At 39.4% G+C, this 17064-nt stretch overlaps 1 protein-coding gene across 7 annotated transcripts in view; it reads left to right on the top strand.

The window, feature by feature from the left end:
• Positions 1 to 153: 153 nt before the first annotated feature.
• Positions 154 to 17064, top strand: part of pikfyve (phosphoinositide kinase, FYVE finger containing) — a 32384-nt gene continuing 15473 nt past the window's right edge. The window contains exons 1-19 of one of the 7 annotated variants that reach the window (XM_028591069.1): positions 154 to 297; positions 3344 to 3540; positions 4752 to 4916; positions 6845 to 6856; positions 7427 to 7536; positions 7782 to 7953; positions 8874 to 9081; positions 10382 to 10471; positions 11320 to 11476; positions 12112 to 12269; positions 13522 to 13633; positions 13823 to 13970; positions 14112 to 14276; positions 14808 to 14870; positions 15131 to 15260; positions 15642 to 15822; positions 15985 to 16059; positions 16217 to 16324; positions 16418 to 16558. In XM_028591069.1, coding sequence (XP_028446870.1) covers positions 3357 to 3540; positions 4752 to 4916; positions 6845 to 6856; positions 7427 to 7536; positions 7782 to 7953; positions 8874 to 9081; positions 10382 to 10471; positions 11320 to 11476; positions 12112 to 12269; positions 13522 to 13633; positions 13823 to 13970; positions 14112 to 14276; positions 14808 to 14870; positions 15131 to 15260; positions 15642 to 15822; positions 15985 to 16059; positions 16217 to 16324; positions 16418 to 16558 — 2379 coding nt within the window. In that variant the 5' untranslated portion in view covers positions 154 to 297; positions 3344 to 3356. Of the gene's footprint in view, positions 298 to 1067; positions 1146 to 3340; positions 3541 to 4751; positions 4917 to 6844; positions 6857 to 7426; positions 7537 to 7781; positions 7954 to 8873; positions 9082 to 10189; positions 10221 to 10381; positions 10472 to 11319; positions 11477 to 12111; positions 12270 to 13521; positions 13634 to 13822; positions 13971 to 14111; positions 14277 to 14807; positions 14871 to 15130; positions 15261 to 15641; positions 15823 to 15984; positions 16060 to 16216; positions 16325 to 16417; positions 16559 to 17064 lie in introns of those variants that run through there. The other 6 variants (XM_028591068.1, XM_028591067.1, XM_028591065.1 and 3 more) reach the window with 6 other exon arrangements.

Genomic DNA, 17064 nt, shown 5'->3' with positions numbered 1-17064 from the left:
TGTATTTTATACATAACTGATTAGGTAAATATGACATACTGGACGGACACTGTGGTAGTAGTTAACTAACTCCAGAAGATGGCAGTAGTGCAACAATGAAGTATGCAAGCTGCCGTTTATGGTTTCAATCGATAGTTCTGAGTGCTGTTTTTTTTCTTCATGGATCACAACAGTTGCATTCAATGCATGTCTCGATTCGTCAGGGCTGCTGGTGTCGCGGTTTCTTTCAAGTGTTTTACAGATGTCTCCGAGGTCGGACTGCTTCATACATTGATGTCAAATTCATACAGTAAACGGGTAATTCGCATTTTCTTTGCTGTCACGGCAGTTCCGTTATGTTTCATGCGTCAACTGTTCCAGGAAGGAGGTTGTTGCAACCTACCGGCTAGTTAGCATATGAGGCTAACGTTAGCTATCTTGAAATACAGCTGGGCAAATTTTTCCTAGGATGGCGATAGTATGACCCGCCCTTATCTCCCTTAGATTGGGTAGTACTCGCTTCCTGCTCTGGTTGGGTTGGTTAGGTTTAGGCACACGGGACAGGATTGGTTAGGTTTAGGGTAAGAATGTCAATGTAAGCCATTCAGGGGCAGATTAGGGCGGGACATGCCTTCGCTATCCTGGGAAGAAAAAACAGCTGTACTACTGTAATTTATGAAGCCAGTTGGCTAACGTTAGCTAACCCTATATTAGTTATTCTATGTTCAACGGTAGTTACTGCTTTTGGTTGTAAATGTCGCATATTACAAACACGATGACACATAAGATACATTGTACAAAATGCAATTAAACTCGCTAGCCGAGGCTACAAGGTAGTTGCTAAGTGAATTAGACAACTACTTAAAATACAGTTTTTTTGGCGGTCGTAATCTGTCTGCAGACTATCGGCACATCCAAGTGATAGTGAACATTATCGTATGTTCGTTATATTAGTGATATCCTGTCTGATAAAGCTTGGAGGGCTTGGTCCATAATCTGTCAAATGAGTCGGTACACAGCAGTCGTGCTGCGGCCTCCTGTTATGATCACATGATGAGGTGGAGAATGTGATGCTGCTACTTCTGCTTTCCCCCCTTGTTGTCCATTTTCATATTATCTAAAATGGCATGCATTGCAAACTCAGAGTCTGTAGCTTTCTTCAAAGGGTAAGTCTAGAGGCGATCTGAAGGGTGTTCCCGTTTATTTACACTGTTATTAACGTTAAATGAACAAGGAATGTAGTTCGAGTTTAACAGATGTAGCCTACAATAGAATTAGCAGCTGAGTCTAATCACCAGTTCACATCCTGATTTCGACTTCATCTGTTGGACAATCCAGCAAGGGTGGAGGAACACTGTGACAACTGTGTTACAAGCTGAATTGTTTTTATTGAATTGAATTACATGAAAAAGCAACAAAGTCTTCCCATTTTTCAAGCTGGAACCCTGAAATATATTTGCATGAAAAATAGCTGTTATTAATTTTCTGTCAATTAATTAATCAACTAATCGTTTAAGCTCTACTTGTATGTGTTGTTATGTACAGTAGTAGTTTAATTTTTAACAAAACATCTTATTTTATAATCTCTTCATATGTTTTGTTTGCAAAAATCTTTGTGAAATAACTAAAACTGTTAAATAAATTAGTAGTGGAGTAAAAAGTTCAATATTTCCCTCTGCATTGAAGTGGAGTAGAAATATAAAGTAGCATGGAAAGAAAATACTCAAGTACAAGTACCTTAAATGTTGTCCTTAAGTACAGTAACTGAGTGAATGTACGTTCACAAGCAGCTCCGCTCAAACAAAAAGAAAAGTACACACAAAGTTAGACAACAATCACACATGTAGTACAAAAGATGAAAACACAGCCATGACAAAGAAACATGTTTCGTGATATCCTGAGAATAAGAAACCAGAATCAGATGGATCTCTTTTAAAGCTACCCTATGATGTTTTAGAAAAGTTATTATTTGAAACATTATAAATTATTAAATTATAAAATAATATAATTTATTATTATAAAAGGGTTGCACTGAAATGTTGACTTCCTCAAGTTGTGGTGTGTGCATTTCCTTTGAGGTCATTCTCCTGTTTGCAATCACTTTATTTCTTCACATTTCCACTTTTATGTGTTTGTGTTCACTGTGTTGTACATGCTGTTTTAGTAAGTAACTAAATATACAGTTGGGTTGATGCTGGCTTATAACGTACAGTCAGATCAGTAGTTCATAGGGGTACAAGAGGGCTGAGTGCTTTCCTCACTGTTTTCCTGAATGTAGTTCTAGTTCTCTGATTCCCTCTCATTCAATGACAGAACAAGTTAATTATCAAAATCATGACATGATTGATCAGTTGCTAAACAAAAAAGTGCATGACAGCAGTGAGTATGCAGTGTTTTCCCCAGGTTTGTGGAAGACTTAGGTGCACATATTTGGTGCTGGGGATTCAGAAGTCCTCCCTCAAATTTTTTTTTAAAGTTTTTCAATTAAAGAAAAATGCAATTTCACATCACTTTGGACCATTATTGTAACCATATCTGTGTCTAAAACATTGGTTAGTTATTTATAATGCTCAAATTCAATTTAAATTCATTTGGCTTAGACTCGTCTCACTTTGCCAGACCCTCCTCCAAAGCATGCTAAAGGAGGGTCTGGCTACTCCACATAGCTTATCACATCCATACGGGGATAGTAGTATACAGTTGTTAAAACATAATAAAATATATGACCCACTGGTATCGGATCGGTACTCGGTATCAGGTATCGGAATCGGTATCGGGAAGCAAAAAATGGTATCGGACCATCTCTACTTTAAACCAATCAGAATCGTCTTGGGCGGCGCTAAACTCCGCACAGAGCTGCTGCAAAATAGTTGTGCGAGAGAAAACTCAGATTGGATAGATGGTCTAGCTAGCTGTCTGGATTTACCCTGCAGAGATCTGAGGAGCAGTCAACCATAGTCCTCAGAAATCCACCGAACGTAAAATTCCAACACAAAGAAAGCCGAAGGAATTGGAAAATAAATGCATCCGGCGGAATTTCCTGCAGCACCGGAGCAATCCCGGAAGTGGAACGCAAAGGATATAGACTAAGGCGATGCCCAAAACGGCTTGGTGCTGAGCCTAAGCCTAAATAAGCCTTATCATGGTAGGGAAAAAGGATGTAAAGCAGGGTAGATAAAATAAACTTTATGCTGATGATGTGAAAATCAGCATATGAAAACACAGCAGTTGTTGATATTGCTTTTTACCATAACTGATTGAAGACCTAATCATCACTGTCACTATTTGATTAAGAGTCCTAACACCATTTAAAGAAAGATCAATTATACATGCTTAAGATATATATTATTTCTGTCTCCAGCAGGTCGAGCAGTGACATGGCTGCTGATGACAAGTCCTCGTCGTCATCCTCAACGGACTGGAGCGTCGAGCCGCCTGTCCTCTCGCCCACCAGCCCATCCCACTTGACCCACTTCAAACCACTGACTCCGGAGCAGGATGAGCCCCCCCTCCGCTCCGCATACAGCTCATTTGTCAACCTGTTTCGTTTCAACAACAAAGGTCAGGGACGCACGCCTACAAGCACCTAGATGAAGTTATTGTTTAGAGCTGCAAAGATTAATCGATTAGTTGTCTATTAAATTAATAAAAAATTTTGATAAGCGATGGAAAAAAAAAAAAGTAAAAGTTCTCTTATTCCAGTTTCATAAATGTGAATATGTTCTACTTTATTCTCTCCTCTGTGACAGCAAACTGAATATCTTTGAGTTGTGGACAAAACGAGACATTTGAGGACGCTATATTGGGCTTTGAGAAGACATTTTACAGACCAACAACTAATCGATTAATCGATTCAAATCTTTATTTTGTATTATATTGTGACCTTTTACTTACAGTATAAAAAGCAGAATATACATGTTTCTGTTTACGGTGTTCAGCTTTGTTGTCCTTGTTTTTAGCCGTATGTTTCTGTGTACTTTGAGAGATAAAACAAGCTTAAGTCGAATTCCCTGTGTGTGTTTACACCAACTTGGTCGTCAAACATTACAGCATATGAAAAAAACCTATCCTGAGCAGTGTTTAGCAGCAGTTTACAGAAGTTATTAACCAGTCTTGTGAGGTCATGTGAATGGACTTGGCTGCCAGGAACCAGCGAGTCACATGACTCTGTTTATAGTCCCGCCTCTGACTTCCTGCACTCTGAACAACACTCCTCCATCACTGTGGCAGTGCGGGCCTCACGCACTTTATTATATTTAAAAATATATATATTTTTTTATATATATATATATATATATATATATATATATAAAATGTGTGTAAATAATGACATTATGTTAGGGCTGCTCAATTATGGAAAAAATAATAATCACGATTATTTTTGTTTTTGATCCATTTTTAATTTGCACCTTCAGACATACAAACAAAATACACAACGCGTGACAGTTAATAGCAGACGGTGCAAAGAACAGATAAACACAAATTGAACAAGAACAAAAACCCTCTACCACCCCCCGCCCTCTGCGCTCTCGAGGATAATCGTTTTTCTGGATTACTCTGTTTTTATGAATATTAGGAGACAAAATTGTAATCGTGATTAAAATTAACAAATAAGACTGCTCATAAGTACTGAGCTGACTATGTACGCCACAAAAAAGGAATTAAAGGAAGTTGAATATAATGAATGCAGATTACATTAACTTTAATTTGTTGAGGCTTTGTTTCCTCACTTACTTGTGTGTGTGTGTGTGTGTGTGTGTGTGTGTGTGTAGAGGAGGGACGACCTCCCTCAACATCTTCAGAGAAGCCAGATGTGCCACCTCCTTCTCCTCAATCAGAGAGGAGCTGGTCCTCCAGTCCGACCCACTCCCTGTACGGTTCGAGGCCGCACCGGAAACAGCACCCAGACCACCTCCGACGTACCTCCACTGCCTCCGGTAAGACACACAAACGTACAGATGTTGCTATTTGAGATCTGTGTGTTATTGATCAGATAGAAAAGTTGTCTTAAGTCAGAAAGGTTTGTGGTTAATGTTCATTCTACTGTCTCTTCTACTGTCATTCTCTAGCTGTCGGTGTAAGGTGTTCTCCAAACGTAGTAAAGAATCTTTGCAGCTTTTAAATTAAACTTCAATGTATCTGATTTACATAAACTTATGGTCTCTTAATATCTTGCCGATTAAATGATTGACACCTTAGTTTTAGTTTGGAATTCTGTAAAATTTTGCTGTTGATGTACAGTATGCGCTGCTTTTCTTTCACTGGCAGATTATACGGGAGGATCAATCCTACAGGACATCATTTTATTCCATCTGGCTTTAGCAATTCTTATGAAACCTGATATGCATTATCTGTAATTTGAAACCCTTTGTGAGTTGATCAAAAGCCACTGTCTTGTAATGAGTGAACTAATCAGAGGCCACTGATAACATCATGGACCATGTCGTAGATTTAAGCTCAGTTACCTCATGCACTCTTAAAGCTGTAAAACAATTAGTTGTTTACCTTAAAAGAAACGTCAATATCTAACTATCTAAATATAAATTATTAACATTTGACAATTTCGTTGTGTTTTCAAATGTCAGTTTAGTATACAAGATTCTTCATAATTTGGCCCCACAGCCCCTGTGAAAGTTTGTGAAACCTTGTGAAGAGGCAGGTATTAGAACTACGCGAGCCTCTTCCAGAGGAGATTGTTATGTTAACTTTAGGTCCTCTACTTTTGGGCAGAACTGCTTTTCTGTGAAAGCCGCAGGGATGTGGAATTTGTTGCCAATTGTTGTTCGAGAGAGTGGTTGAAAGACGGTCAGATTTGTGATCATTAATACAAAACTGGTAAACTAGGGTACTGTTAAAATTTTAGGAAGGCAATAATAAAAGTAAAAAAAAAAAAAAAAAACTAATAATTGTACATACTGTAAATATTGAAATTGCATGTCTGTTGAGGTGATCCTTGTGTAGGTGCTGTATCTGTATTTTATATTGTGAATGAACTTATTAGTAGGAATGCTCATCATCCACTGTCCCTTTGCCTCTGCCCAGGGACTACAGATGAAAATTAGCTTGTAGCTATCTCTGGTCTGTGCAACACATTTGTTGTGCAATGTCCCTGTCAAATAAATAAAATAATAACACTGATTATTTGTAGTGAGTAGCTTACCTGGGCTTTTTGTCATCACTTATTATTTAGATATAAATTCATTCGGAGTGATGTAATGTCTGTTTTTCTCTGTTTTGTTTAATTGTGTCAGTTGTAATTTTGTAAATATTAGAGCCTACATATAAAGAGCAATATCGCGAATATTAGCAGGGTTGACATGTGTAAATCATATCCAACACCAAAATACTGATGAAGTAGAGAAACAAGTGTTTTCAAATGTATAAAAAGTGAATTCTGGACTTTGTGTCACCTTGTTTTTGTTTTTTGTTGCAGTCAACGTTTTATAGTATTTTTTTATTCTAAGTTGAATCATTTAATTTTAATATCCGTATTCATCCACATAAACAGAAAGTTCTTTTTGCATTTCATATTTTACTTTCCAGAGGAATCTGCAAAAGAAAGGCGCAGTCTTGAAACAATGATGTTTGGGGTTAAAACAGATTTTGTCAAGGTGGTGGTGATGGCGCAGTGGATATGACGCATGCCTTAGATCGGGTTTGATTCCCACTGCGGTACATCAACCAATGTGTCCCTGACCAAGACACTTAACCAGAGGCGTGCAACCTCTGATACAGTATGTAGCAATTTTAAGTCGCTTTGGATAAAAGCATCAGCTAAATGACATGTCATGTAATGTAATGTCATCAGAAAGATGAATGAATGTACAGGCTGTAACATCCGTTCTCATGTCTTTTCTGATTACAGTGGATTGGCCAGGTGAGGGGTCTTCTGCACTGTTGTTTTACTAAAGATGCTTTTAGCTTGACTTTAACAACTCGGTCTGACTGAGTGGCCTTACACAAACGGTTTTGTGTGTCTGAGTGCATGCGAGTGTGTGCGCGTGTTTTGATATTTGCATTTTCAATGAAGCACTTTCTATTAGTCTTTGGTTTGCCCTAATGTTTTCCACTCAGGTACTAATAATAATTGGAATGATGTTTGTCATGAATGACTTCAAAAGCTAACATTTATATTCAATGTGTTTTTGTTTCTTGTTCTTTTTATTAATTGCATCATGTGTTATTTTATACACATTTGCAACTTTTTACGAAAGTGTTTTATGATGTGTTAAAGTGCATTGTCAAATGTTTGTCACTTAGCTGTCATGTTTAAATGCACTGTGATGAAGAGGAATTCAATTATTACGGCTGTATATTCAATAAATATTTAAAGAAAAAAAGGCATCTTTGACAATGCAGCAGGATAGATTGTAAAGAATACATTAACCTTTTTCGGTTCTTGTGTTTATTTGTGTGTGTGTGTTTCTGTCTACATGCATGACTTTAGACGGCAGCAGGAAGTCAGATACGCCTCTAAGCAATCATGACCCTCGCACAGCTGTGCAACTTCGCACTGCACTGAAGAGGCTGAAGGAAATAATGGAGGGAAAGAGCCAGGTATTCACATCCAATCTTAACCTTTACAAACCCTTTTTTCTTTGCTACATTTGTACATCTTGACATATCTTAAATGTATTATACAGCAAATGAACCGACACAGCAGTAAACACACTTTTGCCAAGAACATTTAAAATATTTGTATTCTGTGCCATGGCAATTTGAAAAGCCTTGCCATAAGCTGAACCCATGCAGTTTCGCTTTGTGGATAAAAGGAGTGTGCTGTGGTTTTTGTTCCTCTTCAGGACAGCGATCTGAAGCAGTACTGGATGCCAGATAGCCAGTGTAAAGAGTGCTACGACTGCAATGAGAAGTTCACAACCTTCCGCCGCCGCCACCACTGCCGGCTGTGTGGCCAGATCTTCTGCAGCCGCTGCTGCAACCAAGAAATCCCCGGAAAGTTTATGGGCTACACGGGTAAGGGACGATGAGTTGCTGTATTTCTCAAATAAAAGCCGGGTCTCAAATACAAAAAAAACAAGGTGGATAAACTCTTGGTGCCTCTCATATAATGTGCATGACAGCTAAGCATAATGTACATTTCCATGGCTTTGATTTAATAATTTCAACAATATGAGCATGCTATTTTCAACCCTTTGTTGTTCTTTAGTGTTATTGTCCTATTTCAGTCAGTGTGGGTGTATGTGTGTAGCTGGGCTCCGCCTTCCTACGTACTTCCGCTCAATTTTCCTGCAGTCTGGTAGGACCCAGGCTAGTATGTGTGTTAATGTCGGGGACAAATTGTATTTTGTAGTTATGTACATGTGCCACAAAATGGAAGTAGCTACATTTGAAGTACTGTATGAGAACCGTGCGAGGGTTGTGGCAAGAAGAGAGAGCGCTACAGTGTTTAGCCGAGAGAAAATGAGCGTCCTGCGGATACGACAGTTAAGTTTAGGCACCAAAACGACTTGTTAAGTTTAGGAAAAACATTGGGGTTTGGATTAAAATGCTCCCGAGGAACGAACATGCATTTCCTGTAAAAAGTATTAAAATTATATTATTATATTATATATATAATATAATATATTACATTTTGCGAGATTTTGCATAACTTTCAGTCGTAGCTGTATCCCTTCTAGCCACAACCCTGTGCGAGTCACTGAATTTTTCCATAACACGGCCTTGCAAATGTTTCACAATAAAAGCCTTATATAAAGTGCTGGTACCCTCTTCACTTAAGGTAATTAAAGGCTCTGGCCTCTGTTTGAGAAATTAACGTAGTTATGAGTGTATCCTAACATATCTGATTCATTTAGTTGTGCAGTGAAAACCAATTAAAACACTCTTCCTTTCCCGGTCTTTCTTTGTTGTCTCTCGGACTTCTCTGAACCCAGGAGACCTTCGGGCCTGTACGTACTGCCGTAAGATAGCGCTAAGCTACGCTCATTCAGCGGACTCTGGCTCCATTGGAGAGGACCTAAGCGCCCTGTCTGACTCTCCCTGCTCTGTGAGTGTGTTGGAGCCCAGCGAGCCGCGGACACCTGTGGGTGGACGTAAGGCCAGCAGGAACATCTTCCTGGAGGAAGACCTGACCTGGCAGAGGTGAATACAAACACACACACACACTGGTGCCAATCAAGTCTAACTTTTTTTTTTTTTTTTTTTTTCTTCAAATCAGCCTACACAGAAAAAAAAGGTTCATATTTGTAATATATTTACATTGAGTTTGACTCTGAATCAGACCTGATTGATGAAATTGTTAAAAGATTACCAGTTTGATTTTGCTCAAATAAAATCAGAAAGAAGACCTCATGCCTCATTCCTCCACACTTGTAAAATACCTCCACCTAGGGCTGGGCAATAACGCTAAATATCCCAATATAGTTCATTTCATATGTGGATAACGATACATATCACGATACAGCATGTTTTCTGGTAATTCAATAAATAAATAGTATTTATGAAATAAACCATGTGTAAAGCCTAATAGAGTAGAGTCTTTTTTCATTTTAGAACTTTTGTGCAAAATGAAAATAACGTGCAAGAATCAGAGCGTAAGGCATTGTCCAAATAACATAAATATTGCTTTAGCGCAGTTCAACTGCTGTTTTTTTTTACATTGTGATAGAAACGAAATAGAAAAATATAGACTTTTTTTATATTCCTTTGACGATATATATCGTCTTATGGCCCAGCCCTACCTCAACCCACAATGCTGTACATACAACAAAAATCCTGACTTTGTATTTCACATGTTGTTTGCTGTTGTACAGATCTGTTTCTTTGTTGTGTTATGATTTTGTCATGTCATGATGGAAACACGCTGCCCTAGTTTTTTTCTCAGCCTCCTCCATCTGTGCTTGCTCTCTTTCTGTCTTGATTTCTGCTGTTTGAAACATGTGAGTGTGCTTTGTATGTACTGTACCTTGTGCATCCTCCTCTTCAAGTTACTTTTTAACTAATAGTTGATTAACTTTTTTAAAGATTCATTAACCATACACATAACAGGCTTATTGTTAAATTAATGTTTAAAGACATCTTTGTTCAAAACGTCCAAAAGTTCATGCGTTTTATAACCCTGTGCTTGTTTACTGCTGTTGTTTTGAATCTGTGTGCTTCCTGCTGATTTTCTCTATCAATCTGCCTCAAAGACAATCGGTTTCCTTTCTCTCTCTCTCTCTCTCTCTCTCTCTTCTCTCTCTCTCCTGGCATAGAAAAATTCCTATTGGGATGAGAAAGAAGTGAGTCTTGCTGTTTGTTTTATTAATTTTTCACATCTGTCTGATCTTTAGCTGTCTGTAAGTAAATGCTTTCTAGCTCTATAAAGAATAGTCTTCTGCATTATCACAGAAAGAATATTATAGTGTGTGTGTGTCTGTGTGTGTCTGTGTCTGTGTGTCAGTATGATTCACCAGGAACAGCAGAACAGTGGCCTGACTTCCAGACTGACAACATTACAAGACGACATCGGCAAATCTCCAGCTAGGAAAAGGTCACTCACTTTGCTTTGGGTTTGCTTGTGGAGTACAGTGTTTTCCAGTGTGGTTTAGTACACTTAAGTCAAGCCAGCAGCGTGAACTAGGGGCTGGGATCAAAAGGTGCCTCACGATACAATACATGATAAATGGCTTACAATACCGATAATATCACGATACAGGAATTCTGCGGTAATCAATATCTTGCTAGACAATCCTATAATGATACATCACAATAACGGTCCAACTATGAATACAAAATGCCTACGAAAAGCTGGCATTTTATATAGTTTTTCTCTCTTTATCCACTGCAAGTCCAATGTGTTAGAAAACTGCACAATTCTGGGCGCCCGGCTAGCTCAGTTGGTAGAGTGCGCGCCCATATATAGAGGTTTATTCCTCGACACAGCGGGATAAGGTTTGACTCCGACCTGCGGCCCTTTGCTGCATGTCATTCCCCCTCTCTCTCCCCTTTCATTTCTTCAGCTGTCCTTTTCAATAAAGGCCTAAAAATGCCCCCAAAAAGTTTTTCAGTCTGTAAATTAAAATTACAGAACTAAAGAGCAACTATGGGTCCTCAAAATGCTGTCCGCCATCCTGTTGAAAACCTCTTTCTATTTGGCTAGTTGACTTATGTTCAAGTTTCTCTCGTTAATGTGTTGAGCGCCACCTCGAGAAGCCATAAAGTTGCCACGCTGGGAGCAGGGAAATCTATTCAGAGCACCTTATTTTATTAATTAAACATTGATATTTGGTGCCAGCGTATCGATTTTCACATGGCACGAGACGGGACCGCGATATATTGCTGTATCAATATTTTGTCCCACCCCTAGTGTGAACGGTCCCTGTTTTGTCTCGTCCACAGGTCTGCCAGTGTGACCAACCTGTCGCTGGACCGCTCTGTATCCTCCATGGTGCCTTCCTACGACAGCTCAATCAGCCCGCCAACCAGCCGAGCCATGCCGGGCACCAAGACTGGCACCAAGCTGGACCACAGTGAAGAGGAGAGGAAGATCCTACTGGTGGCTGGTTTAGTCTTCCATTTTTACTGATTTTCATCCCCTTGTTTTAAAGCATCTATAATCAATATTGTTTTTATCATAATAATATATCAAATGGCCATGTGAAAGAGGTTGCTTGTAGTGATGAACTTACAGAGAATTATCAGCTGAATCTGCCGCTTTTCCTCAGCTTTATGGAGCTTTATAGTTTCAGCTCATGTTTGCAACTTTTTATTACAGTTTTGGTTCACCCTCACTGCTCTCATAGTGTAATTTTGGGCTGCAGCTGTTTTCACAGAAAAACCCACTGTACACTACCTGCTCAGCAGCAAACAGCAGACAGACACGGTTAGAGACTCGCTGGTAAACATAGTGGAGCATTTAGCAGCTAAATATTTTCCTCAGAAGTTGGTAAAGACCAAAAACAGAGATAAGAGATTAAAATATTGGACTTACATCATGTAGACACAAACACAACTCAACTGCATTGTAACTGCTGGATGTGTAAATAAGCGACTGTTTGCTAATAAGTTCACACAATCAACTTAAAGTTGATGTTGTGTTCAAAACTATTTTTTTGTTGTCCCCAATCGGCCAAAAAACGTATTTATTGTATATATTATATATTTATTTATTCCATTACTGACATCCTGCAGGACTCCTCCCAGCTGAAGGACTTATGGAAGAAAATCTGCCACAACAACACAGGGATGGAGTTCCAGGACCACAGATACTGGCTGAGAACCTACCCCAACTGCATTGTGGGAAAAGAGCTTGTCAACTGGCTGCTAAGGAATGGCACCATCTCCACCAGGTAGCATCTCCCTTTCTGTACTGTTTCGTGTTAATGGTCTTTGGAAGGAATATTCAAAAGAACAGTTAGACATTTGGTGGAATTATCGTAATTCGCTTTCTTGCCAAGAGTTAGATAAGAAGATTGATACCACTTTCATATCTCTTTCTGTTAAATGTAAAGCTGGAGTTTAAAGCTGATGAGATTGTCCCCAAACCAGTTAAACTGATCAATGGACAACTCCTGGAGGATAGACAGAAAGGTACTGTAGGGAGGCACTCGGCGTGTGTGAGCTTGTAAACATGTAAAGTGACATGTTTTGGGTGTAATTTGTGTACTAAAGAAGATGAATGCCTTTTGAATTTCTGAATGAATTTCTGTAGCTCTTAACGGACTGAATTGCTCTTGATTAATTGGCTGGTTGTTTTTATCTCAGACGGATGTTTGCACGCTTTCTTATTTAATGTGTTTTATTGTGATGTCTGGCACCATTCTCCAAGAAACGTTCTCCCGTGGGAGACAATAAAAGAACCCTAACCTTAGCTCGCCGTTTCTGCCGGATTTATGCTAAGCAATGCTCTGATCGGTTGCAGTCCATTGCTTCATATTTAGCGCAGAGATGTGAAATTTGTATCTATCTTCTCGCCTAAATAAAAAAAACAAAAAAAAACCCAGCTTATTTCTCAAAATGCTGAACTTCTGCTTTAACATTACAGGAGAAATGTCATTTCTTGCTGGTACATAATGATCATCTGCAAACTTGCCTTGTGCTGGCCAAAAATATTTTTTTTCCTATGCAGACAATGGCATCATATATGGGCTCAGATCAGGTCTACTTTTTAAACTTTGACTGAGTTTTCTGATGATTTTGTTTGTTAGTTAGTAGGGGTGTGACGAGATCTCGTTGTACGAGATCTCGCGAGATTAAAATGTGACAAGATTTCTCGTCTAGGTGAAAAGTGGTCTGGTGACGAGAAATCTCGTCTCGTTCTCGTGAACCCAATCTCGTGATGTGTCTTGTCTCGTGGAGTAAGCGTCTCGTCACACCCCTATTAGTTAGTTAGTTAGATGTAAGTATGCTGTCTGTTGTTTACAGATGAACTTGATCTTAGTACATCGTGCAAACTACAGCTGGTGAACTGATAAATCAATGTTTAAGATAACTAATGTTTTTTATATGTCTCTTACTTTCCTGATGCCATGGGCACTTCATGTTTAAGTTAAATGATCTTTTGCTGTTACTCCCTCCCATCCTGATGTTTGTGTGTTGCAGGGCGCAGGCCATTGCCATTGGCCAGGCATTGGTGGATGGCCGCTGGTTGGACTGTGTCACGCACAACGACCAGCTGTTCAGGGATGAGTATGCTCTCTACCGCCCGCTCCAGGTAACATTTGTGATGCGTAAACACTGGGCACACCGGAAAAGAATCCTTTCAAATCACCAAATTGTTTTGTATTTGCCGCAACATACTTAAACAGATCACGTGTTGATATTGATTGATTCAACGGGGTCTTCTGATAACACGAGAGGACATATCACTAGTGCTGATGAAATCTCTCTGTCTGCTCTCTAGAGTACAGAGTTCTCAGAAACACCGTCTCCAGACAGCGATAGTGTGAACTCCGTAGAGGGACATTCCGAGCCGTCCTGGTTCAAGGACATCAAGTTTGATGACAGCGACACGGAGCAGCTCGCAGATGAGAACGAGTACACCATGCCCAGTATGTATCGCATGTCTTATGCTTTAAGAAAAACAAGACTCAGTAAAAACCTAGCAATGCTCTTTGTACAGGTAGCTTTGCTTTGGTTTCTGTGAGTTAAAATCCCAGCTGCATCTCACTGATGTGTGTCTCTCTGTCCAGTCTCTGCCAGCCCCAGCAAGAGAACATCTGTCAGCAGTTTCCAGTCAGTTGTGGACAGTGACTCAGCTGCCTCGATCAACCTCAACATGGAGCAAAACAATGTCAACTTCCACATCAAGAAACAGTCCAAGTATCCACACGTGCCTCCTGCTGCTGACCAGAAAGGTAAATATTACCACACACAGACACACGTGTCCGTCTCGCTGAACACGAGGCACGGAACACTTTTTTTTCATAGTTGTGATGATCACAAATGTTGTGATCACAAAGGGATTATATGTGTTGCTTACTGTGCCACTAAAGAGTGTTGGACTTGGATTTGTGATGTCTTTTTTGACACAAATCAACAGAGAGTAGACTCTTAAAAGGAAAACTATGTTTTACTATGTTCAGTAAATTTCTGTAGCACCATCTGCTTTATAAAAAAAAAAAAAGTAACAATATTAGTCCTTTTTAAAGCAGATAAAACAGAAAATGCTTGACCCTACTTTACATATACAAACTAATTTCATTATTACACACATTACACTTAATTTTCCTTTAGTTAAATATAAACTTCTTATCCACCTTCAGATTCAATGAAGCTGACTTTTCTCTTCACAAAACTGCTCCAACTCTGTCATATTGTGTGAACAGCACTTTACCCGTCTTACACTAAAGGGTACAACATCTAACAAGCTCTCTCTCCTCTTTCAGCTGAATATCTTTTATCTGAGGATGGAGGACAGAATATTGTCATAAGTGATGCCTTCATCAGAGGTAGGTGCTCTGCACGTCTTTATTGATTTAATCAAGCAACATTTTGAATTGTCTAACTAGTTAAGGTTTTGCGTGTTTTATGCTTGCTCATGATAATGTTTCCTCACCTCAAGCTTAAATTGCCTTTTATATTTGTGTGTGTGTGTGTGTGTGTGTCTGCTATTGTCTCTGTTTTTATAATGTGAACCACATTGTGTTGCATGACATATGTATGAAAAGTGCTATACACTCTCCCTCTTCCTGACTTGACGTACCTGCAGAGTCTCTGTTCAACCGCCGTGTGGAGGAGAAGGCCAAAGAGATGCTGTTTACTCCGCTGGGTTGGCACCACAGCTCTCTGGATCAGCTCAGAGAGGAGAACGGAGAGAAGAAGGCCATGGAGAGGCTGCTGTGAGTGTCTAGTGTGATTATACATCATAATAGATAGCATTGATCATTTCTCTCCTAATTATTTGGTCTATAAAATGTCGTGAATAGTATCAAATGCCCATTAAAGTTTCCCACAGGTCAAGATTATTTAGCATTTACTGTATCTTCATTTAGAAGAAAACACTTAACTGAATTTTGCAGAGACAAGATAAGAGCCTCATACAACCACACTTCAAAACAATCCAGACTACTGCACTTTCAATAACATGTGGTCTCCACAGAGCAACAAGCAACAAAATATTTCAAGAGGAAAACCTTTTAACATTAAATGAGAAATGCTTTTGTGAGCAACCACAAAGTTTTTTTTTCTAACCATCTGCCGCTCTGTCTCCCTGTGTTCAGCTCTGCCAACCACAGCCACATGATGGCGCTGCTGCAGCAGCTGCTCTACAGTGAGTCCCTGTCTCTCTCCTGGCGGGACATTATTGTCCCCGTGGTTCGACAGGTGGTCCAGACAGTACGGCCCGACGTCCGCAACTGCGACGACGACATGGACATCCGCCAGCTGGTCCACATCAAGAAGGTCAGCCACCATCATCAAATCAGTCAATACTGTAGTCAATGTGTTACTCTTTTGAAATTATACACATTCATTGAATTGTGCGTAGGAAACATATAATTAGCTGATCGACTGTCTGCTTCAGGTGGTTTCAGAAGTATAACTTAATCTCCATTTGCGCTTTAGATTTCTGGAGGCAGGAAGTTTGACTCGGTGGTGGTAAACGGCTTTGTTTGCACCAAGAACATTGCCCACAAGAAGGTGAGCTCAAGTTCTTCGGTTTCTGTGCCTCTTTGAAATCAGCAATGATGTCCAGAAAATAACGAGTATATAATTAGTTAAAATACCTACAGAACAGCTTGTGTTTGAAGTGTTAATATTGAGCTGAAAACCTGATACTTGTCTGACCTGTAATCAGATGAACCCCTACATCAAGAACCCCAAAATCCTGCTGCTGAAGTGCTCCATAGAGTATCTTTACAGGGAGGAGACCAAGTTTTCCTGCATCGACCCCATTGTGCTACAGGTCAGTAAGTCACTAACTAAAGTGAACCCTTTTGTAGCCTGGTTTGCAGTTGCGTTTGCTGTAAGAAAATATTTTTCTTTGTCTCTCCCTCAGGAACGAGAGTTTTTGAAGAACTACGTGCAGCGCATAGTAGACGTGCGTCCAACCCTGGTGTTAGTGGAGAAGACAGTGTCTCGTATTGCTCAGGACATGCTGCTGGAGCACGGCATCACACTGGTCATCAACGTCAAATCGGTCAGTATAGTATTGGAACAACTATTAACAATTAATAACTAACTATTGAAACAAAATTTAGAAGTTTTTAGTTAACATTTAGATATCCTTAAATCATGCTTTCTGCTTCATGGCCTCCTCTTGGTTTGGTTTTATTCTGCCATAATACAACATAACACACTTAAATGATATAATATAACCCAGTGCTAATATGGCTCCGGTTCCTCAACGATCACTATCTACTGGCAACAAATGATTGCAGATTTCGGGGCCTCATTTTGGTTCCGCTTTAATGCCTGCGTTGTTCTCTGGTGCTCCGAAACGGAGGTTACAGGCAACACTTGTTCACATAATCATATTTTTTTTATTTTATTTTTTTTTTAAACACACAGATTTAATCAAACATAAGACATGTACATGTAAAACCGAATCAAAGAAATTATAATCAGCATAAAACGAATGTGGAAAAACATTAAAAGTTAAAATAACTTATTTCCTAAGTGGTCATGGCTACGGTGTCTTTGCCA

This window comes from Perca flavescens, chromosome 11 (assembly GCF_004354835.1).
Source record: "Perca flavescens isolate YP-PL-M2 chromosome 11, PFLA_1.0, whole genome shotgun sequence".
NCBI lineage: Eukaryota > Metazoa > Chordata > Actinopteri > Perciformes > Percidae > Perca > Perca flavescens.
This window is presented reverse-complemented; position numbering and strand designations above follow the sequence as displayed.